This window comes from Ambystoma mexicanum, chromosome 3q (genome assembly GCF_040938575.1).
Source record: "Ambystoma mexicanum isolate Mex_15411 chromosome 3q, UKY_AmexF1_1, whole genome shotgun sequence".
Lineage (NCBI taxonomy): Eukaryota > Metazoa > Chordata > Amphibia > Caudata > Ambystomatidae > Ambystoma > Ambystoma mexicanum.
In genome coordinates, this window is record NC_090926.1 from 1265076270 (window position 1) to 1265101095 (window position 24826).

General features: G+C 48.4%; 1 protein-coding gene across 1 annotated transcript in view; it reads left to right on the forward strand.

Moving 5' to 3' along the window:
- Positions 1-24826, forward strand: part of LOC138447859 (lysosomal alpha-mannosidase-like) — a 564797-nt gene that overhangs the window by 354168 nt on the left and 185803 nt on the right. The window contains exon 19 of the mRNA XM_069604298.1: positions 24328-24415. Coding sequence (XP_069460399.1) covers positions 24328-24415 — 88 coding nt within the window. The remainder of the gene's footprint in view (positions 1-24327; positions 24416-24826) is intronic.

Consider the following 24826-nt stretch of genomic DNA (forward strand, 5'->3'; position numbering starts at 1 on the left):
TTGTTAGTTTTTCGCTCATGACCTACCTATGTGTTGGGTGCTGACCATTGGGACTGGGGCCTCTCGCGTATACCAGGGTTGGGTTGTGTTGACCTTTACCCGAAATAGCCTACTGTACAATCCACTACGTATCTCCCTTGCATATACTGGACTAGCTTAACCCATGAAAACCAGTTGCCCTGCATATTTTGAACTAACCCATCAGGTGAACTCACCCTGGACTAGCCTATTGAGTAATTTATAATTTTGCCTAGAAACCAACTGCATACACATGTTATTGGATTAGCCTACTCTGTGGGACAGTCTCAACATTATGTATACAGGAAAGACCAACTGTACTTATCACGACTAATCCTATCCCTCATAATCATATCCTTATCCGAATTCTCACCCTGCCCTTTACCAGACAGAAACAATAGACTCTGAACTAGACTAGCCCGACTCTGAGCCTAAAATGACCCACCCCACCATTATAAATCCCCACCTCACGCTTAATACCAATGGCCCTAACATTGATTCACTTGTAGGTTCTGCTTATGAGGCCTTGCCCAAAACCCTAAACCTCAAACATTGCCATCAACCAACATCTCGTACCAGAACCAAACAACTTGGTCCTAACCCAACTGATTTCCATGAACCAAAAAATGTGACCATCTCTGGAGCCCTGATTAACAGAAGATCCCTAATGGCACATGCCACTGAAGTAGCCGACCTGCTTTCATCGCATAACCTGAACTTCCTGGCGGTCACTGAATCATAGCTACATGACGCAGATGGACCTGGCCTTGCTCGCTATCCCAGACAACTACCACATACTCGGAGTGGACAGACCCAATGCCAGAGGGGGCGGCATAGCTATTCTAGCCAGAACTAGCCACGCCCTAAGACTTGGCACCCACTATCATTTAAATCCTGCAAATTGCTTACGGCCAAACTATATCTAGCAACCAAACTCTAACCATCTACTTGCTATATAGGCCCTCGGGACCTATCGGCACCTTCGAGGGTGACCTATCCAGCCTACTGTACAACAATACCAAAGAGTCCTCACAAATCTTAATGTTGGGCGACGTCAACTTATACTTTAACGACCCAGAGGATAACCAGGCACAATCCATAGCTAACATCCTATCTGAGCATGGACTCACCTAAAAAGTCCACGCCCCCACACACAACAAAGGAAGAACCCTTGACTGGGTAGCCGACTTGAACTGCACCACCACCATTACGAATATAACCCTGCAACCCTGGACAGATTATCACCTGATAAACCTCTCATTGACTATAAATAAACAAATGCCCAAAGCAACTGCCATTGCACCTCCTAAGCCACTAGATGTAAAAAAAAAGATTACTACTGAAAATCTATAACCTTATCTTCCAGCTCTCAACTTGTTACCAAGCAACTCCGACCCGAACTTCCAAGTAGAGGTATTTAACAACACATTGACCCAGTGCCCTAGATATCGTTGCACCAGCCAAACCTCGCAAAAGGCTCACTTCAATGCCTGGTTCACACCCTATCTTAAAGAACTAAGACTTCAGAAAAGAAAATTACAATCCCTTTGGTGTCATTCCCCGTCAGAAGAAAAGAAATTGCAACTGACCCAGCCGGCAAACAAATACAAGAAAGAAATAATCTGCACCAAAAAAGATGTATTCAACGAAAGAATCTCCAAAGCTAGCGCCAATACTAAGGAGCTATTTGTGATCCTCCAGGAACTAGAATCCCCCATACCCCCACTAGAAAACATACCGAAGAACAAACTATGGTGCACGAGCATCCAAAATGCCCTGTCTAGCAAAATAACATCCATCCAAAATTTAAATTGCTAATAAAAAACCTCATTGCCGCTGACTGACCTGCTTGTCTGTACTCCAACTGAAGTCCTCAACATGCTAGTACCCTTTAGCTTCACCAAGGTCTCCATACAGGAAACGGACAAAGTCATCTTATCACTAAAACCATCCAACTGTCAAGGTGGCTGTCATGCCCAAATAGTCAAAGACGCAGCGAGAGATCTAGCACCGTTTACCTCCAAACTAATTAACGCTTCCTTCAAAACTAACACTGTCCCAATGAACCTAAAAGAGTCTTGGGTTCTACCGCTCCTCAAGAAACACTCTCGACCCATCCATCCCCACCAACAACAGACCCATCACCACAGTACCTTTCCTTCTTAAAATAATCGACAGAGTTAGCTTACTTACAAATTCAAGACTACCTTGAAACCAACCACCTCCTAGGATCACGCCAATCTGGATTCAGACCACAACATGGGACAAACGGTGTAAGACCCAAATAGATGAACTGAAGGACAAAGGCAAAACTGCCCTGCTACTCCTAATTTACCTGTCAGCGGCCTTCGTCTTGGTGTACCATGCAGTCCTATGCAAACACCTAGCGTCAGCGGCCCACTTCTCACGTGACGCAATAGCTTGGGCCCAGTCCTTCTTAGCAAACGGAACAATGAGAATCTTCTCCCCACTGACCTCGGCTAACCCGATTCTAACCACTTGCGATGTCCCACAAGGATCATGTGTTTCGCCCACTATGTATTATTCACCAAGCCCCTATTCGATAAATTGGACAGACTGGGTGTCAACTACTCTAACTATACAGATGACACCCAGATCCTCATTCCCCTTTCGGGCAATTTTGATAAGGATAAGGCCTTGGTGAATGAAATATACCTCCTCATTCAGACTTGGATGAAATCCCATGGCCCAATAAAACAGAGATCCTGATCCTTGCCACCAAAGCCAATCTAAAAAAACTAATTCCCAACTATGCCTTATTTAACATAGATGGAAATACAATCAAAGCAGTAAACAAGGTTTTATCTCTACTCTACCCTATCATTAAAAAAACAGGTCAACTCCCTGGCCTCCTCTACTGCCGATACAGGCAAACTTATCAGGGCCTGCCGACCATATCTAACAGAAGCCAGTTGTATCACCCTCGCCAATGCACTAATATTGTGAAGACTGGACTATTGCAATGCCCTATATCTAGGAGCTAGCAAACATATCCTTAACAAATTACAAACACTTCAAAATAATGCCTTGAGAACTGCCTTAAATCTCAACACTATAGAACACCTCTCTAACCTCAGAAGAAATCACCATTGGCTGAAGATAAGTGATAGGATCTTACTCAAGACAGTATCACTCCCCTTCAAATGCCTAAATAATGCAGCTCCTCCATATCTCATAGAGATAATGACTAGAAAAACCTTAACTCGCCCGACCAGAGTAGCTAACACCCACTGTCTAAAGGTACCCAGGTTCAAGTTAACCAAATCCGGAGGAGCTAGCTTCCCTGTTAAAGCTGCTCAACAGTGGAATGCACTACCTCTGAACCTTAGAACTGATCAGTCCTATTTCAGCTTCAGTCGTAATGCCCTAAACTGGCTGGGGTCCAATGATGTATGACCCCTGGACACATGGAGCACTTAACCATATACCATGCATATATGTTTTCTACTGTACTATGAATGTACCTATCTTACTGTACCATTCGCACATGAATCTATGTAATCAACTGTACCCGTATGTAACCCTCGTGTACCTGTCCTGTTTTCTGCAATGCTCTAATTTCATGCTGTAACTAAGCTTCAAGTAGTCTTATCTGCTGCGCCCGGTTACTTACGGGTTTGGTGCGCATTACCAAATAAATAAACGAACATGCCCACAAGAGACTCTACCTGTTCGATTTTGTGGTTCCCTGGTTCTCCCCACCCATGTTGGGTGCCCACCTCTAGTAGTGGACCCACATTTGGTCATTGTGGGAAGAGTCCTTTACAGGCATTACTGTTTTTATACTATACTGGGATTCTTTGTAATACAGTGTATTATGCCACAAGTGCTTATTTTGACCTGAGCAAATTATAAGTGTGACTAAAGTATATATTTTTCGGTATATTTGTGGTGTATTTTCCAGAAATGTGTGTGGACTAATTGTACATTGGTGTCACCCTGCTTTCTCCAGCATTGGATCTTTCATGGATTCACATGCTTAGAATATTCCCCATCGTCAGACTGGGACCCCTCGGTACACATATATAGCCTTTTCCTATAGGAAAACTTCCGACACTTTTGTGTCCTATCTACGTCCTTTTAGGACCCGCCTGCGCACGCTCCGTAGGCCGTCCCAGTATAAGAGGCCCGCCCCCGCGGCTCCCATTCAGATTTCAACCGTCTCCAAAGTAGTGGGATCTCCTCGCGTCTTAATATTTTGTACAAGGTTGTGTACCTGGAGTTGGAGTTAAGGGAATTTTTCCTCCATGTCAGGAAAAGCGCTGTTCCGTCCGTGCGCAACGTGCGGCTTGAAAAAAGTTTACGAGGGGGACGGACATATGGATTGTATATACTGTCTCCACCCTCATCATTCGGCTGATAACTGCGACATATGCAAAGGGTTTTCTCAAAAGACCCTCAAAGACCGAAATCGGCGGCTAGTGGCATGGTTGAATGATGGAGCGGGGGCATACCCCCCTTCGGAGGTAGGCTCCACACAATCGGTGAAAACATCACACAGCGCTGCCTCGTCGGAACCACCGGCGAAGAAATCTCGACCGACGGAGAAAGTCATCTCGGAGTCATTCAGCTATAGAATCCTCGTCAAAAAAATCATCATCTTCATCAAAAAAGCATGACAAGGAAAGGCCGAAATCCTCCTCGGGCGATCACCGTAGATCGACCACGAGTCCAGAGTCCAGTAAAGGCAGGCCAAGTGTGGAAAAGGCGGGACCACCTAAAGCACCTGCTAAGCCACAGTCGGCGACGGCGGTCCAATCATCGGCCTCCACCCTGCCACTGACGCATGTGGTATCCACCGTCCCACCGACGACTGCGATGGTGGCCTCGTCAACGGAGGTTCTACAGGAAGCCTGGAGGCCTGAAGTTTTTGATCCGATCCCCCCGGATACTTTACTGCAGGAACAGGCTGTGTCGCTGTCCTCAGGGGGGGTGAGGGGGGGAGGACGAGAGCGGGAGAATAGCTGGCCCGGCAGGCCTCGGGCTACGAGTGGTTGACAAGTCGTTGACGAGGGGATCCGTAATTCCGGTGTCTGCCCCTCTCCTCAATCCGTTTTGTCGTTGGAGATTCTGTCCACGCTTCAGTCTTTAGTACAGTCGTTGGACCAGAGACTACCTCAGGTAAACCTGCCACAGTCACCCGTCGACGAGCCGGGCCCGTCCCATCCACCGACGCACTTACGCACGCCAATCTCAGCACCACTGGCACCCCAAGAGGAAAGTGAGCTGCCAGATTCGGAGTCTGACAGGGGAGCCATGTCGGATATCTCATCATCCCCCTCCAGGGATCCAACCTGGGAGTCAGAGGTGGAGTTAGAAACCCCAAGAAGCCCAGCTCACCCGTCCCCCCCGGACGATATTGCATCATTCCATTCTATGATGGAGAAGGCGTGTAAGGAATTTGGTTTGTCCCAGGAAGAACAGAAAAAGGACTGTTTTTTTTGTTCGACCACATGGGTAAGAGAAGGAGGTCAGTGTTCTCAATACCCATACTAAACCACGTGTGGAAGGAGGGTTTGCAGACAATGCGTCACCCCTTTTCGGAGCCGGCGGTAAAAGGACGCCTTGAGAAAAAGTTTAAGGCTCCAGAGTCTACCCCCAAGTGCTTATCCTCCCAACCAACGCCTGAATCGGTGGTGTCGGCGTCAGGGCGAGAAAAACGAAGGCCCAGCACAAGTGCACGACTCCGCCTGAAAACGAGGCAAGACGTCAGGATGCCTTCTGCAAAAAAGTGCTATCCGTGGGAGCAACTACAGTAAAGGCCGCAAACTCTCTGGCTATTGTAGCCAGATACGACAGAGAAATGTGGCACAGGCTGGCTCCGTTGCTGGATCATCTTCCGGAAGAGCATAGGAAGGCAGCGATGTTACTTGTCCGAGAAGGTGAGGAAGCCTCCAATCACGCAATAAACATCGCGGTTGATCTCGCTGAGTCGGGCTTCAAGCAAGTCAATAATGGGGTCTTGTTACGACGACAGTCATGGCTTAAGTGTACCTACTTCAGGCCAGAGGTACAATACAAAGTATTAGATATGCCCTTTGAGGGAGACCTTCTATTCGGAGAGAAGGTAGACGAGGCCCTAAAGGGAATGAAAGAGGACTGTGACACGGCACGTTCATTGGGTGCCCTCCAGAGTGGCCGAAGCTACAAGTCTTTTCGTCCCTTTAGAGGGGCTTCAGGTAACTCCAGATTCTCTGCGTCGGGAGACAGATCCTTTGGTAGGTCGGCTTACCCCTCCCAGGGATACAGGCGCGCTTCCCAAACTGCAAACCGACGCCGGAACTTCCAGACGTCCAGGAAGAGACCATCCTATCCGTCGTCGTCGAGAGACAAGCAAAATAAAGATCAGCAATGACGAACACACCGTTCTGGGGGAAGAGTATCAGCCTATGTCGACGAATGGGAACGAATAACGACAGATCAATGGGTGCTAGACACTATAAGGAACGGGCACTCTCTACAATTCAAGCACAGCCCTCCACACATTCTACCTGCGTTCACCGCTCATTCCCATCTGAGGATACTGCAACAAGAGGTAACACTCATGTTAGCAAAGGGCGTGATAGAATTAGTTCCAACATCAGAGAAAGGTCAAGGAGTCTACTCAAGATACTTTGTCGTAAAAAAGCCGAACGGCAAATGGCGTCCCATTTTAGACTTACGCGATCTCAACAAGTCTTTAAAGAGCCTGAAATTCAAAATGCTCACGCTGCAAGAAGTGATCCGAGCCGTTCAAGAAGGGGATTTTCTAGCGTCCCTGGATTTACAGGACGCATACTTCCATATTCCAATGTGTCGGAAACACAGGAAGTTCCTGAGGTTTGTAATAGGGCGGACTCACTACCAGTTCACGGTTCTTCCCTTTGGGCTCAAGACCTCCCCCAGAACGTTCACGAAATGCCTGGCCCCAGTAGCGGCTTGGCTAAGGAAGCAAGGCCACCACGTATACCCATACCTCAACGACTGGCTGGTAAGGGGATCCTCCCCAGCATCAACCAACACAAGTTTGCAAGCCACCATGCAGCTTCTACAACAGCTGGGATTTGCCATAAACTTCGAAAAATCCTCTCTGCGGCCATCGAGAACGTTGGTGTTCCTGGGGGCACAGTTCGAGACCCAGTCGGGGCTAGTGAAGCCTTCCCTCGACAGAACCTCAAAACTCGATCAACTGGCAAGCCGACTACGGCAAAACACCTGGCTCTCAGTGAGGAAATAAGTTTCGGTCCTAGGAGCCATGGCATCCTGCATCCATCTGGTGGCAAACTGTCGCCTATTCATGAGGCCAGTCCAGGAATTCCTCGCGGACCGATGGACACAGGCCCAAGGTTCGTGGTCAGACAAGATAACCATCAACAACGACAAGCTGCTTCGGACCCTTCAGTGGTGGCAGTTTACACAATCTGAACAACGGTGTACCCCCACAGGAACCGGAGTTCCAGCGAACCTTAGTCACTGATGCGTCCCTAACCGGATGGGGAGCTCACATGGGTACTCTTCAAACGCAAGGTCGTTGGTCTCAAACGGAGTCACTCCTACACATAAACGTGTTAGAGCTCAGAGCAGTACGATGGGCCTTGAAGGCATTCCTACCACACATCAAGGGATCGAGAGAACGAGTGCTGACGGACAATACGACGGCCATGTTTTATTTGAGAAAACAAGGAGGGACGCGATCAAGGACTCTTGCCATAGAGGCCCAGAAAACATGGCATTGGGCATTAAAGCACGAGATTTCCATCGTGGCTCACCATCTCCCAGGAGTGAGAAATTTGCAAGCAGATTCCCTCAGCAGAAGGACGGCCCAGATACACGAATGGGAAATGGACGCAGTTCAGCTGATGAAAGTTTTCGAGAAATGGGGTCACCCCCACTGGATGTTTTCGCAACCAAGGAAAACAAGAAATGCGAGCAATTCGCAAGCAGATGGCCTCAGGAAGGCTCCATGGGAGAGGCATTCTCCTTCCCATGGACAGACATGTTCCTTTATGCTTTTCCTCCGTTTCCCCTCATACGGAGGACAGTACAGTGGATACGCAGATACAGTTGCCGGGTAATTCTAGTGGCACCGTACTGGCCGCGGCAACCGTGGTTTTCCGACCTGCTTCACCTGTCGCTGGAACATCCAATAGCGTTTTCGAGAGTCCCGAACCTACTGTCCCGGGACAAGGGCACGGTGTGGCATCACGACCCGGACAGTCTCAACCTTACAGCCTGGCTCCTGACTTTTCGGAGTTCGGTGCCTTAGACGTTTCGGAGGATTGTCAGAAAATTCTGCAGGCGGCTCGGGCTCCTTCTACCAACAAATCTTACACCTATAAGTGGCGGAGGTTCTGTGAATGGTGTCGAGGACAACAAGGCCTACAGCCGCTGAAGGTGACTCCGGAGGAAGTTCTACCTTACCTGCTTCTCCTGGCGGAGGGGGGGTTTATCTTTCACATCGATAAAGGTGCACCTGGCGGCCATCTCTAGGTTCACGAGGATGAGAAAGTCGCCTCCTCTATTCAGCGACAGACTTGTGAAACACTTCATGAGGGGTTTATTCCGAACTTTTCCCCCGGTAAAACGTTTCCCACCAACATGGAGTCTCAACATAGTGTTGGCAGGCCTAATGAAACCACCCTTTGAGCCTATGGCCACGTCGGACATGAAATTCATATCGTGGAAGTTGGCATTCTTAATTGCTATCACATCAGCTAAGAGAATCTCGGAACTACAAGCGTTGGTCGTAGACCCGCCATACCTAAGATTCTTTAAACTAATCCTACGTTCGTCCCAAAAGTTCCTACAGTGTATCACAAACACTCGTCCATTGTTCTCCCTACTTTCTTCGCGACCCCATCATCGACAGCAGAAAAAGCTCTGCATACCTTGGACGTTAAGAGGGCCCTGAAATTTTACCTACATCGCACACAGAAACTCAGGTCTACTCGACAACTGTTCATCGCATATGGTCCGTCGACGAGAAGGAAAGCAATCTCTAAGCAAGGATTGGCTCGATGGGTCTCATCAACGATTGCGTTTTGCCACTCCAAGGCCGGAAGGCCGCTGCAAGGACATCCTAGAGCCCATTCTACGAGATCAACGTCCTCCTCAGCAGCATTATGGGCAGGAATTCCGCTAACTGACATATGCCAGGCTCCGGCATGGTCAGTGCCCCACACGTTTACCTGCCACTACTGCCTTGCCAGGCAGCATGCGGACGAGGTGCAGATGGGAAGAGCAGTCCTGCGCCATCTGTTTCAATAAGGTAACTCCACACTGTGGAGAGTTTTGTTTTCCACCTTTTGGTGACCGTATGCTTTATGGGGGTACGGTTATATGAGTAAACTTATTTCTGGTGTACCTATGCATTGTGTATTGTGGTGAGGGTATATTACATTACATTCTCACCGCCGTTTTCAGGTGTTACTGCTATACAATCTATTCTAAGCATGTGAATCCATGAAAGATCCAATGCTGGAGAAGGGAATAGTTTCTTACCTGTAACTCCATTTCTCCAGCATTGGTATCTTTCATGGATACACATGCGCCCACCAGCCTCCCCGGAATGCAATGTATTTGCTTGATAAGTTTAACCCTTCCTACTTTGGAGGGGCCGAAATCTGAAGGGGAGCTGCGGGGGCGGGCCTCTTATACTGGGACGGCCTACGGAGCGTGCGTAGGCGGGTACTAAAAGGACGTAGATAGGACACAAAAGTGTCGTAAGTTTTCCTATAGGAAAAGGCTATATATGTGTACCGAGGGGTCCCAGTCTGACGATGGGGAATATTCTAAGCATGTGAATCCATGAAAGATACCAATGCTGGAGAAATGGAGTTACAGGTAAGAAACTATTCCCATCCTTACCTGAGAGCTGAGTCTTGTCACTCTGCCCACGTTATTTACCTTTAAGAGAGGTTTGGCTTCCCTTTCTAGTCAGGTGTTGGCTCCCATTATGGTTAGTGGATGTGTAGTGCCCAGGGCTCCAGATAAGGTGTGTAATAGGCCTTTTTACCCATGAAAATCTTGTAAATATTATTTTCCTGTGTACATTTACATAAGTTTAGAGCAGAGGTCAGTGCAAAGGTCAGGTTACTTGACAGACACCAAAAGGCTTCTTTTGATGTTTATTTACATGGATGTAATTGCAAGCCATGGAAACAGAATGTATTTCTCTGAAGCCTTTCAAAAAATGAAACTGCACACTGTGATAAAAGGAATGTTTTCTTTCCAGTCTTGCAAAATTGTATTTTCCAGAGTTCCTGTACTGTGTGCATTTTTACACTTTTAATTTACACTCTAATTATAAAAACTGTGTGTAAAATGATGACTATGCATGATCTAGTTTACATCCATTCAACCTTGCAGTCAATGGGGTACATTACTATAAATGGTCAGTGGCATTAGTCGTTCCTCAAGGGTGAGTGATTGTCATTACACCAATCACAGGTGTTCTAGCCTCTCAAATCTTCAAGACTACAATTAAAACATCCAAAACCTGACTCGCCAAGAAGAGCTGTTCTAAAACAAACAAATTAAATTTACATTGGTAATAAAAAAGAAAATCAGCAAAATCTGTCCCTGTGATAATCCAGATAGGTATTTAACTTTGTTGCGCTTCGTACATGGTTCGACTAACATCTAGGCGCTGTGATTATTATACCTCAGTCGATATTCAGTTAACCGACCTCTGAAAAATGTTAGCCAGTAAGATAGCTGAGCTGGTTGAGCACTCACTACTGCGATATGTGCGCGATCTGTAGATTGCAGGTTTGAATCCTGGCAAGGCCATCTCATCCTTTCAAGGTTGATAAAGGCGTACCGGCTACGGTTTGGTAATAATAGTGATAAATATGTTCTACGTACAGCGCTTTGCCAAAGGTGCTATATGAATGATCATTTGACCATGATATTAGATATAGAATTTAGCATGGAGTTCTTGCTTCTCTGCAATGTTGTATGATAACATCGGCATACCATTAGGTAGTAATAGCTCCAGGAAATGAGGACTTTCATTAAACATCAAAAGACAATTCTGCCATCTAACCTCAAAACACACAATACAATTCAAGCTTGCTTTACTATGTAATTGGCTACGTTTTTGTGTTTTCACCATTTAAATACATACAGGAGAGATCAAATAGCCAGAGAAATAAACGAAAGGTGTATTATGTCAATGCAGAAAGCTGTTGCCTAGTAATGATTTCCATACAGTTTTAGCACGTGTCGGCTGGATGTCACATACGTTTTACTCTCTTGCAAAGGGGAAAAGTCATTTAGACTCTCTTAAAATCACATTTACTCTCAAAGTTCAAAAATAGGGAGTAAAATACTCCCACCTCAAAATCCTATCTGGAACACTGGTAGTGCCCTGTGTGAGCGGTCAGTAATGTGAGACTCAACAGTGTTTAGTTTTCTCATGATTTGACATTTTACTGAACACAACATAATAAAATGGACCCTAACTACACCTACTCTTCCGGGGGATTCCCTACCTATTCTAAGATCTATGGAAAAACCTCCTGCTAAAACTGCAACATCAACATTTGGCAACTTCAACAAGACCTCTTCGACCTCTACAGGTTGGCAAGGCACTCTTCTCTCTTCTATGTCAAGAAAGGGCAGCCTCTTTGCCTGTCGTGCAGCAACCACAAAATCTGCTTCTAACTTTTAGGCCACTTCTCCGCTGGAACAGTCTCAACCATGCATATTTTAAATCTGCTTCTTTTAACAAGTACCCAGCTGCCTTTCCCAGGTTCATATACACCTTTCCCCTAATGGTTACTCCAAGGCTGTTGTGCCACTCTTCCAGCTTTGGATGACCTTTTCACATTTAATTTAGAGGGCTCTTGGGTAATAAGTTCAACAACTTCATAACACTGTGTATAGTCGTTAATTGAGCAGTATTCACTTTTATTTTGTTCACTCTATGGACAATACTTGTTCTTGCTTCAACCACTTCTAAGACTTCTGCGTCAGCCTGTAAGATGTTGCAAGATGTGGAATTCTTACTGAATACGAAATTAGGCACACACGTTTTCATTTCACTCATACACTGCCACTTCAAAGAGGCGCGTTTCCAACTTTCGGTCAGCCTTTAGCTTCCTAGTTATCGGGAAACATTGTCTCACGCACTGTCTCTGGTGCTTGCAACACTTCCGGAAAGTCATTTCTACTTCAATTATGATACCAGCAGCTCTCTTTGTTAACAGGAGCCACACGACCGCTTGGCAACAAGGGATTTCTGAAATTTGGGAAAAGACTACACGCAAGAGTTTTATATAAGTGTTACATTTCCCTCCTCAGAAAGACTTCCCACTTCTGCGATTTAACTTCTACTCGCTTATATGTATGCGCAAGTACAATTAAAGCTGGCTACAGTTACCAGCAAGGTATTTTTGTTATTTAGTATAGAGCTGCCTTTTTTTTCGACTCCTAATTACGTCAGCGGCTGCTGCTTCCTGGCTTGATTTCTTCTCGTGCTACTGCTACAGGCACTCTTGGGATCCACACCCCTCTGCTGCACGGGTGACTCCAATCCGGCCTCAAGGAAGAGCCTTCCACTCTCTAGTTTCCCTCAGCTTGCTTCTGCACACTGGTCTTGGGAGAATGCACAACTTCAGCTCTGCATTCACAGCAATTGGGCGCACCTAGAAAGACTGCCTGTGGCTTCCAGTCCCTTCCAATGCGGCCACAGCCAAACAGGGTTTGTGAGCACAGGAGCAACTAAGAGCCTGCAGGTGAAATCTGCCCTTCCTCTGCTCCGGCGTCCCTCCTGTAGTCACACTTATTTGTTATCTGCAAGCTTCGTGTTATGTTTCTTCCACTTCTGCTACTGTCGACCTTACAGCTCCTGCTCCAGCTTCTTTCTACTGCTCCTCCTTTCTGCAGCTTTTATGCCCCTCGGGTGGGCTAATTGGTTTCAGGTACAGGCCCTTAGGCCTAATTGCCTGACCTAGCCAAGAGCCATTAGGCTTACTTGCCTGACTTGGACTCCTGTATGCCTCTTCAGCCCTTTTCTTCTTCTTCACAGTCCCTGAGAAATTCTGGGGCTTTTAGTTTATTTTGGGAAATTTAGATTTCTCTTATTCTTTAAAAGGTTTTAAAATGGTTTTTCTTCCCATGATAATAAGGGAGGAATTATAAGATTTAGCTGTTTGAGAGAGAAAAGGTTTAGGAAAGGTCACATGTTCACTGTTCCTGTTGGCATACCTTTGATATTGTGGAGGATATGGGATGTTAGGGGTATTGATATTTTATTTCTATTGCGCTCTTACACAAGTGTTTCAGAGCGTGACAAGGCAAGGGAGGGGAACAGGGGAGAACAAAACAGCAATCTTACTAGGTCCAGTGACATTGACAACGCGCAAGTGCATGGGAGAGGGGGAAGGGAAACGTGCATGGAAGGTGGGAAAAGTGAAAAGTGGAAAGTGCAAAGCAGAGGAGAAGCAGATAAATAACAATAAAGGCAACAAACGGTTTTAGTGCAGCGAGCAATTTGCAAGTGCTAGGTTTAAGGCAGCAGACAGGGTAGGTTTGATAAGTGCAAGAAGAAAAAGGGGGGGCTGTATGGGTACAGATACCGACCCCAGTGCAAGGGGTGGCCCGGAGGCAGTGCGGGAGGGTGGCAGGGTGAGCAGGTACCTGGGCCCGGAGGACAGAGGGTGGCCAGTTGCACGTGCCAAGAGAGAACAGATCAGCAGGGGAGAGGGGGATCGAAGGCAGAAGAAAAGAGGAAGGTCTTGAGGTGCTTCCGGAACCACAGATGGTTCTCTTCAAGTTTTAGAGTGGCAGGGAGGCTGTTCCAGAGGGATGCCCCAGCCGAAGACACAGATGTACCCCCAGCTCGTTTCTTTGAAAAACGACTGATCCTGAGGGAGTTGGAGGTAGAGGAGCGAAGAGCTTGAGAGGGGAGGTATTTGCTGAGGGATAGCTGAATGTATTTTGGACCCAAGCTCCAGAAAGCCTTGTGGACAATAACGGAGGGTTTTGAATTTAATCCTTGCATCCACTGGGAGCCAATGGACAGATTTCAGAGCTGGAGAGATGCAATCCCAGGGCTTGAGGCCAAGAACAAGTCTTGCAGTCCTGTTCTGGATTAAATCCCAGAGGAAACTGAACTTTGAAAGTGGCTCAACCCCTAAAGTACCCCTCCATCAAGAGGACCTGTCCTCTTCATCGGCATGTCCATTCCAGGAAGAGGCACCCGATAACTCATTTGAAATCAAAGAAATCCTCCTAGACTTGAAGGTTGGCATTGGCAGCCATAAGAGCAAAATGGATGGTCTGGCCTCTAAAGTCGACCTCTTGCAACACCGTATGGACTCGCACGCTGAACTCATGAACGAGGTGGAACAGAGAGTGTCTAATCTTGATGACAATTCAACAACCCTAGCCAATAAAGTCTCTCAACTAGAATCGCAAATGAAATCTACTATTGCTAAGTGTGAGGATTTAGAAGGCCGCTCGAGAAGGAATAATTTACAGATAGTTGGAGTGAGAGAGCACCAAATGCAGGGGAAAATGGAGGACTACGTGGAGTCCCTCTGCATAACACTATTCGGCCGCAATGCACTATCCCAACTTTTCATAATAGAGAGAGCACATAGGGTCCCATCGACCAGAAGCGCCACCCAGGCCAATAATAGCAAGGCTACTTAACTATAGGGATCGAGATTCCATCCTATGGCTGGCCAGAGAGAAAGGCGAACTTCTTCATGAGGGGGACCAAATACATATCCACCCCGACTTCTCCCCAGCGGTGCAGTCACAACGGAAAACATTTGCCAACGTCAAGCAGAGACTTAGAAACAGTCAATTAACTTACTCAATGCTCTTCCCTGTGCGACTTAGAATACTGCACAAGGGGAAAGTTCACTTCTTTCAAACCCCCGACGAGGCGAACTTATTCTTAGACCGACAGGGATGCCCAGAACGGAACCAGGCCCGACCAAGACCTCAAAGGGACAGAAACCTCAGGAATCCACCATAAACGGAAGAGCCGGGCGACTCATTACAGGCTTACACACGTCACTGAACACGCCGGAACATATATAACGTATATATGTAAGATGGGGCTGATTCACTTGGGAGGCCCCAGGTGCCCCTAGCACAGCAACTGTTGGGTTCATAAATTGAGTTTGTTCGGAGTGGAGTTCACCCGTTGGCATGGTGACTCCATGGTCCGCCTTTGGTTCTTGTTGGTTGACGAGGGACCTCTCGGTGGGCCAGTTGGGGGTTGCCCACCCTATGAGAGAGAAACGTTACAGGTCAGTTGAGGTTCGCCCGTGGACTGTACCCTCAGAGTACTCCAGGAAAGTTCAGCGCCGCCAGCTCCCAGCCGTCATCCTGTCCCATATCGCTCACCCCACTGTCTATACAGCCATATCAGGCAGGCACCCAATCGCTATGCTCTGTCCCCATCACTGGGCTAAACGTAGCCGCATCAGTGGCTTTCACTGAAAATGAAAAGTGGTTCAACATAAAGATTATTTCGTCCCATTCAATGTCTTGACCTGGAACATAAGAGGAGGCAATATCCCATCCAAAACCAGGAAAATCCTCCAATACCTCAGACGCCACGAAGTGGATGTGGCCATGATCCAAGAGACTCACCTACTCCCGGGGAAGGATCATCAATGGGCCAAGAGCTGGGGCTGCCACAGATACTTCCCCTCCTACTCTACATATTCTAGAGGAGTCGCCATTCTCATTCACAGGAGGATTAGCTTCTGTTTGATCCGCACGGTGAAAGACACCGAGGGAAGAGCGATTCTAGTGAGTGGTATCATTGCAGGACAGAAAATTACATTCATCAACTCCTATGCACCAAACGCGGACGGCCCAGACAACTTTGGATGGGTGCGAACCCAATCAAGAGCCAGCAACCGTAATCTGGGGTGGGGATATGAACACGGTATTGGATCCTATAAGAGACAGATCAAAGGCCACTCCACAGCCCGTTTTCCAAAGCCTGCCTCCAAATAAAGGAAATCTGCAAAGCTTTCGATCTTCAAGACACATGGAGAGTTTCCAATGGGGAGTTGAGGGATTTCACGTTTCACTCTGCGGTTCACAACTCGAGCTCCCGAATCGACTATCTCTTCACCTCTGCAAATGGCCCCTTGTTAAGCGGCCCATGTTACATCCACCCAAGAACTCTCTCCTACCACTCCCCACTATTCCTCAATCTCAAGCCTTCCAACCCTATATCGCCACTACAGCGGTGGCGCTTCAAGACGGGCTCACTGCAAGATGAAGTGTTTGCTTCTGAGCTAAGAGAGGGAATCAATGTGTTTCTAGAAGCCAACATAGGTTCGGTCTCCTCTGCGAGTATAATCTGGGAGTCTCTAAAATGCTTCATTAGAGGAGTCTGTCACGCCAAAGAAAACGGCATCCTCAAACTGCTCAGGCGCGAGCTTGCAACCTGCGAAGAGAATATAAAACACTTTGAGCTCCAGATAGCAAACTTGGCTGACCCAAAAATAGCAGTAGCATTGAAAAGAACTGCAAAAATTCAACTCCTTAGCAGACCGTAAGATCAATTTTCTAGGCCGCAACAGTCCAGTCCGACAATATGGGAAGGGCCATAAGCCCGGTGCCCTTCTGGCGAACCTAATCAGGACTGACAGCAAGCAGTCTCAAATCGAATGGATTCGAACCAAGCAGGGCAAGATGATCCACACCGACGAAAAGATTACAGAGGAATTCGGTCGCTTCTACCAAGACCTCTACAGCGCTAAACTCAACAAAGACTCAAGCGCCCCGCTAGAATATCTGGAAGACGGAGCTTTATTGGGTAGAGCAACCCCTGCGTGAACCTCTGAATGAAATGATCTCACAAGAGGAAATTATAGAGACCATAAAGACCCTCCCCAGCTCCAAAGCGCCGGGCCCGGACGGTTAACGGGAGAATTCTACAAAGCATTCGCATGCACCTTAGCTCCCCTCCTGGCGGCAGTATACGAGGAAGCACTGGAAAAGGGGAACCTTCCACACTCATCCTGCGAAGCCAATGTCATCCTGTTACACAAGCCAGGCAAACCACCGGAAGACTGCGCATCCTATCGCCCTATCTCCCTGCTCAACCTCGACAATAAAATTCTTGCTAAGGTGCTGGCAAAAAGGTTGATGCCATTGATGCCTGCCCTTGTGTTGGCAGACCAAGCCGGCTTCATTCCAGGCCGCAACACGTCCTTCGGAATCAGGAGAATGTTCGGTGTCATCGAGGCCCTGGATCCTACAAAGCAGGCAATCGCAGTGCTCCTCAATGCCGAAAAAGCATCCGACTCGGTGGAATGGCCGTTTCTGTTCATGGTTCTCACCAGGATGGGACTGGGTGCTCGATTCATCAAGTTTGTCTCTCTCTTATACACTAAGCCACGAGCTAATATAATTGTAGGCACAGCCAAATCAGCCCCAATAGAACTTCAGCGAGGCACGAGACAGGGCTGTCCACTATCGGCATTAATCTTCGCACTGGTTATGGAACCATTGGCGTCCAACCTTCGTGAACAGAGTCAGCAGAGGGGTCTCATCATAGGTCCACACAAACTCATCATCTCTCTCTACGCCGATGATGTTGCACTATTCATATGTGATCCTGAAGACAACCTGAATCCGGTCATGAGGGAAGTCATTAAATTCGGTGCTGCCTCCGGATTGAAGATCAACCAATGAAAATCCATCGTGTTCCCACTTACCCCAGCCACCAAGCAGTTTACGGGCGACTTCCAACTCACATGGAAAACCTCCATGGTCCGGTACCTGGGGATACAAATGTCATTGAATCGGCATGAGGTGTTTAGAGATAATTACGAAGAGGTGGTCAAGTCCCTTCAAGAAAAGGTGTCCAGATGGAAGACACTTCCACTAACTCTTTGGGGAAAGGCCTCACTGGTCAAGATGGTGATCCTGCCAAAATTACTATACCTATTCAACAATATCCCCATGTTACTACCGCAAACCTTTCTGAAAAAACTGAAAAGCTTGGCCCTTGAGCTACTTTGGGCGGGCAAACCAGCCAGAGTGGCGCACGCAACACTGACGCTCCCGGTATCCAGTGGGGGGCTAGCCCTCCCGGATTTGGAGAAATACTTTTTGGCAGCTCAAGCACAGTACCTCAGCCATTGGTATGCCAACCAAGTAGTCCGTCCTCACGTTCAAGTGGAACGAGCATTGGCAACGCCTAACCTACTGACGGCTGTCATTGGCCAGATTCCCGTCCCCAGCTCCACGATGAATGTGATGCTCACGACATACAAAGTCTGGAAGACACTGGCCCTGAGATGTGGGGTACAAACACAGTATTCACCTCTTTTACCCGTCAAGTTTATTCCAGGAATTCCTCTGACTTCAGAGAAAGTGTTCCAACAGTGGGTCGATAAACTGCACATACAAACCCTTGGGGACCTCTTCACAGAGGACCGCTTTTTAACCCCAGACCAAGCAAAAATGAAAGGCGGCATTACTGCTCTGGACGTATTCCTTTACTTCAGGACCTGGTACACCCTGCAGTCCCTTCTGCCAGACTTCCCATGTCAGCCACCAACCTGGCAGCGACTGCATAGCGCGATTCAGGCACAGGGCGAGGGTAGGCTGGTGTCGCAAATCTACAAATCCATGAGCTCCTGCACGACCCCTGCCATCACTTCGGCTAAAGCCAGATGGGAGAAGTCACTGCATACAGACATTTCGGAAGAAGACTGGAGCTATATCCTGAAACAGACTCAAAAAGTCGTCCTCAACTCACGCCTGAAACTTATCCACTTCAACTTCCTCCATCAGACCTATCACACTCCAGAAAAAGCCAACAAACACCACCCTGACGCTTTAGCGAAATGCAGCAGATGCGGGACTCCCTCAGCAAACTTTGTCCACCTAGCCTGGGAGTGTCCAGAACGAACTCCTTTCTGGATCCAAGTCCTGGAGACGACGGCGGCGATCGTCGGAGAAACAATACAACCGAACCAAACAGCTGCCCTACTGGGCATGACAAGGCTACTTTCCGCACCAATAAGGAGGCTGTCAGGGGTTCTGCTGACACTGGCTCGTAGGAGGGTTGCCATGGCCTGGGGCCGAGGTCCCCCCCCCCCCCTCCTCAACAGTCGCCGCCTGGCGAAAGGACATACTTTACTACCAGGATCTAGAAACAGACTATATTAAACTCCTACCCTTACACGCTCGTCCGCCAGACATATGGGGCCCGGTGATATTGTTCCTGATATTGTTCCTGATGAGCGAAACAGAAGACCCGGCACATTCTTCAGAGACGGAGAGTACACCGCACTGAGGGCATAGACCCGGCACATTCACTTCCCCAGCTGGTGAAACAGGAGTATTTCAACACCTAGTATATAGGACAATAATATCAAGAGATGGGATGGGGGGTGGGGGGCGATGGGTGGGAGCTGGGCCAGGGCGCAAAGTTTAAGTCCACCCTAATGTGGGTGTGAAGTTGTATCGTGTTTTAAATACCAAAAATAAATTAAAAAAAATATATATATCATTGGTGGCACACCAATCTTGAATGGCAGTTAGGCAATCAGAGATGAGAGAGGGAGAGGAGGTGGCAGAGGGCAGCCTGAAAATGAGTTGTCGTCAGCGTAGCACTGGAAATTTGAGCAGAAAGTGGCAATGCAGTGGGCGAGAGCTGCCAGGTATTGGTTGAAAAGCCATGGCGAGAGGTTAGACCCCCTGGGGAACGCCACAGGTAGAGGGGCAGATAGATGAAAGGAAGGACCCAAGTTGGACCTGGGAGGGTCGAGCTGAGAGGAAAGAGGTCAGTCAGGCCAGAGCCTGATCAGTGATACCCAAGTTTTCACGGAGACGGTTGAGCAGGATGGTATGGTTGACCGTGGGAAGGCACAAGAGAGAACGAGGAGGATGAGGACAGAGGGAAAGGTAGAGTCATGGTTGGAGAGCAGATCTTCACGGATGTTCAGGAGAGCAGTTTCCGTGCTTCTGGCAGCTCTGGTGGTCATGTAGACAGCCAGCAGAATTGGAATGAAGGTTAAGCGGAGAGATGGACAACTTTTCCAGGAGTTTGCCAAGAAAGGGAGTAATGGAAATTGGGCGATAGTTAGCTGGACAAGAAGGATCTGCTGTGGGTTTCTTGAGAAGAGGATGCACAAAGGAGTGCTTCAGAGGGGAGGGGAAGGATCCGGAGGCAAAGGAGTGGTTGCAAAAATCACCAAGGGCCGGAGGAAGGGTGTCAATGTGGTCCTTGATGGTTTTAGAGTAACAAGCATGAACCTGTTTTGACAAAGCTTTCATAGATCGGACTTGTCTAGCGACCGTGTCAGGGGAGAAAAGAGGAAAGGATGAGAAGGATGGTGGGGGGGTGGCTAAAGGAGGGTGTCGGTGGAAAGGGTGGACAGGATGTCCTGGGTTTTTTAAATGAAGTGAGAGGCAAGGGCATTGCAAAGAGCCTGGGAGGCAACAGGAGGGGTAGAGACTGCAGCAGGGTTGGCCAGCTCCTTGCTGATTTTAAAGAGTTCGGGCCGAGTTGTTAGATGCCGCACAGACACAAGCTTGAATGTGGACTCTCTTCTTGGTGAGTACAGAGAGTCGGTATTGCCTTTGTAGCAGGCGACAGGCCAGTTTGTCAGAGGATGAATAGGAAGTCCTCCATTTCCTCTGAGCCGCCCTACACTTAGTTAAGTGTAGCTAGGTCAGAGTCATACCAGGAATTGCACTTGGCTTTGGACTTCAAACGGATTCTCGTGATAGGGGCAAGAGTATCAAGCGTATCAGAAATTGAAGAGTAGAGCAGAGACAGGGCTGTGTCAGGATGTAACACAGCCAAAGGTGGAGGGGGGGAGAGAGAAAGTGGCGGCAAAAGCCTCAACTGACACACGATTCATGGGCTGGATTTCCGAGAAGGTAGGTGGCAGTGTTGGGGTAGGCTTGGCTTGGGGGGGTAGAGGGGGAGGGAGTGATCACTCCAGGAGAGAGGAGTGGTCAGAGGGATGGAGAGGGGGAGGTCAGAGGAGACCGTCATTGAGTGTGTGCCCTGCAGAGTGAGTCGGGCCAGAGGGGAGGATGGAGAGGGAGAGGGAGTCGCAGAGGTCACAGAAGACTACAGAGGAGGAGCAAGGAGAGTCTAAATGTATATTGAGGTCACTGAGGAGGAGTTGAGTGGTAGAGGACAGGAGGGAGGAGGAGAGGTCTACCCACTCAGAGAGAAATGAAATGATTTGACCAGGAGGCCGGTAGATGGTAACCACAGTAAGAGAATGGGTAGGCGAGAAAGAAAGCCTACAGACAGACAAGCCTACAGACAAGGCATTCAAAAGAGGAGTAGGTCTGAGTGGGAATGATGGAGGCAGGAATCCACTCAGGAAAGATCTTGTGACAGAGCTGGCCGTGAACCATGTCTCAGTAAGACCAAGGACATCAAGGTCTAGTTCTTCAAGGAGGTGGCAGATGTCAGAGGAGTGTTTGACAGCAGAGCGAGAGTTGAGAGTGGTAATATGAAGAAGAATGGTTCTGGAAAGTTAACATCTTTAGACATTTATGTTCCAAATTTTACTGGTTTGTTTTTAACCCTAGACTGACATTCATCTGAATGACAAGATGCTATAACTTCTCTAGGAATGATCTTACTATTGTCCAAGGAACCATACCATGTCTCACCCTGCAAAATCTCCCCACCTCCCTGGGCCTTGTCTCCACCCTGGAGGATCCTCCCGCAGTATACAACACCCAGGATTGTAATCGGGAAGCGCCAGCCCTCTCCTGGCCCCCCGAGAGGAGACTCTGAGGGTAATGTGGACCTAGCGTCATAATAATGGAGAAAAGCAATAGTGTCAGTGGAGCATATTTTGTCTTAAGGAGGGGGTTGGCGGATTTAAAACACTGGATTAAGGGGCCTGGTTGAGGTTGAGCTTCTCAATGAAACATGATTGGGACTCTAAGATTAATATTAATCTCCTAACTGTCCCTGTCTACAAAATATACTTGCAGAAAAGGATGGGTCTTCAGTTGGGAGCCTTGGTGGCGTGATCTGTTCATCAGTGAGGGAGTTGCGAATCCTGGCAGAAGTATGTTGATCAGACGCGGTTCCGTGCACACTGTCACCTTTTGGTACGTTCGACCGGAAGTTCCATCGTGCTTCCGGGTGCCGTCGGTGCATTTCTGAGCCTGGCGCCGTCCCCAGATTCACCATCGATGCGTGACCCGTTCAGCGGTTGTGGAGGTTCCACCTAGTGCTGGGGCAGCAGTGCTCCCAACGTTTGGAGTCTGAGGCTCTGTGGTGCAGGTAAGTAACTAATATGCCTTCAGCAAAGCGTGGTGCGGAAACTTCCTTAACCACCTCATCTTCTCTCCTCTGGTCCCCGCTCTCTTGCTCCCCCTTCTCGATACCCTGCAACATTCCGTCCCTTGTCACATCCCCTCTTAGCTTCTCTTCCTTTTACAATGTTCTTCCTGCCTCCTCTTCTTCTGAGACCTCCGATTGTCTGCCCTCCTTGGCTCCTCTTTCCTCCTCCCACATTTTTTTGGTGTCCCATCATTCTTTTTTAAATTGCTTTGCTTTTTCCTCTCTGCCACCTCTTTTAATCTTTCTATTTTTGACCTGCCTATCTTCCTGCTAATTTCTCTCTGGTCTCTTCCAACTTTCTGCCTCCTTTGCTGACCTGCTCCCCTATCCAGGTCTTCCCACTTTGCCTCTGCCTCCTTTTTGTATCCTCTGTGCCAGATGTTTTCCCTCTGCTTCCGGGTCTTTCACTATTTCAGGTACTGTACCCCTCTGCAGGTCCTTATGCTCTCCTTTTTATTCCGTCTTTTCTCTATGCCTTCTCTGCTTTGTCTTTTACATGTCTGCCTCCGCCTGCTCTCTCTTCTCACTTCCATTTCCTCACTGCTGCACTCTGCCTTTACCGAAGGCCGTTTAAATAATAGTACAGACCCACCTGCAAACCTTGGACCATGCTCTGCTGTGAGGCCTCGGCAGTGTGGGGCTTGCTTAGTCCGATTCAAATTCTTCTTTGTAGCTTCTCCTGATTGGCCCACTCCTAGGTGCAACTCGTGGGGGTGCCATCCTCTTGAATCCCAGGTCATTCCTGTATAGCTCGCTGCTGGTTTCTCCCCTTGCGGCCGCCAGCTGCCGTGGATCCCCTCACCACCTGCAATCCTCTGAGCAGGCTTGCGGGAAAACTAACGCTGCTCAACTGGCAGTCCAATCACTGCTGTCTGCCTTCATATAAAAGGTGCTCTTTCCTGGGACCCTGATACCTCCACTTGGCTCCCCCGAACATGTCCCGTCTGATGAGCAACTCCTGGCCATGCAAAGTTTGAGCCCCATGTTTCCCACAGTTCATTATAAATGCACTGAACTTTGGGGAGGGATGGAAAGTTAGGCTCTTGCCATATGGGTTTACAAGTAGGCATGGTTGGTTTGGGAACAGCACTGAAACTTTAAGACAATGGGATGAAATAATCTATAAGGGTTCTTGGGAACCTGCGAGTAAAGAGTCCTTGCAGGTTTTAGGGGCCTTGCTCATAAAGGAAGGGATGTGCAGGCTTTCCCTTTTCCACTTGGTGGTGGTCCTGATGATGGGGGGGGGGGTCCCCATCTCTTACACTGGGTCCCGCCAGGTGGTATACGTCCTCCGGTCCAGATGCTAGGTCCCCCTTTCTTACACAGGGTCCCGCCAGGTGGTATACCTCTTCCGGTCCTGATGCTGGGTCCCCTTCTCTTACACATGGTCCCACCAGGTGGTGTACCTCCTACGGTCCTGATGCTGGGGCCCCCTTCTCTTACACAGGGTCCCGCCAGGTGGTATACCTCCTGCTCGCCTGATGCGGTGTCCCTTTCTCTTACAGAGAGTACCGCCAGGTGGTATACCTCCTGCGGTCCTGATGCTGGGTCCCTGTCTCTTACACAGGGTCCCGCCAGGTGGTATACCTCCTCCGGTCCTGATGCTGGGTCCTGGACAGGTGGTGTTTCTCCTAAGAGTGGTGAGGAGCTGGGGCCCCTCTCTTTACCTTTTACTGTTTCAGTATAACAGCAAGTGTGGCACCTGGCCTCCATTGTATCTGCAATATGTAACACATTAAATTCTCAAGCTATAAGTTCTGCAAGTTACTTGTCGCCTTGGAAATGCACCGCTGCGTTGTCTGCTGCCCAAAGAAGGGCCCGGACACTTGGTTCTACTGCTGCCCCAAATTCTATGAGATAAATGGCTGTGGCGAATGTTACAGAGGGCGGAGATGGATAATCGCTGTTTGATAACATGTTGAGGTGGAGGGGCATGCTATTTTCTGCTGTCAGTGTTGCCCACATGTACTGTTTTTTTTTTTTATCAGGGTGGATTACCGTGAAACTTGGGAGCTGAATCAGACTGAGCCAGTGGCTGGAAACTACTATCCTGTGAACAGCCGCATCTACATCAAGGTGAGGAGACTGATCTTACTGGAACTAAATTCCCTCCCCTCTGCTGTGAGTTACTGCATTCAAGTCCAGGCTTTTGAGGCCATTCCCGCCCCTCCAAATGACCTCCATCCGAAAAATCCCACCTCTGCATATTTCTGCTCCTTGGAGAAAGTGCACAGAGACATAACCACGATTGTCTAACAAGTGGGGCCTGAAGCTAATTCTACGCTTCTGAAGATATGCCTTCCCACGCCCCTCCTCAACCATGAGCTATACAAGTTACATGTCTCATGACCTGTCCTTTCCAGATAGCTAGGTAAACTCCCACGCACCCTAGCTGTCTCTTGATACAGCATCTTCAAGCGTGATACCATTAACTCCATGAGGTGTGCACGCGAATAGCAATAATGGATGGGGTGCATGGTCCCCGCC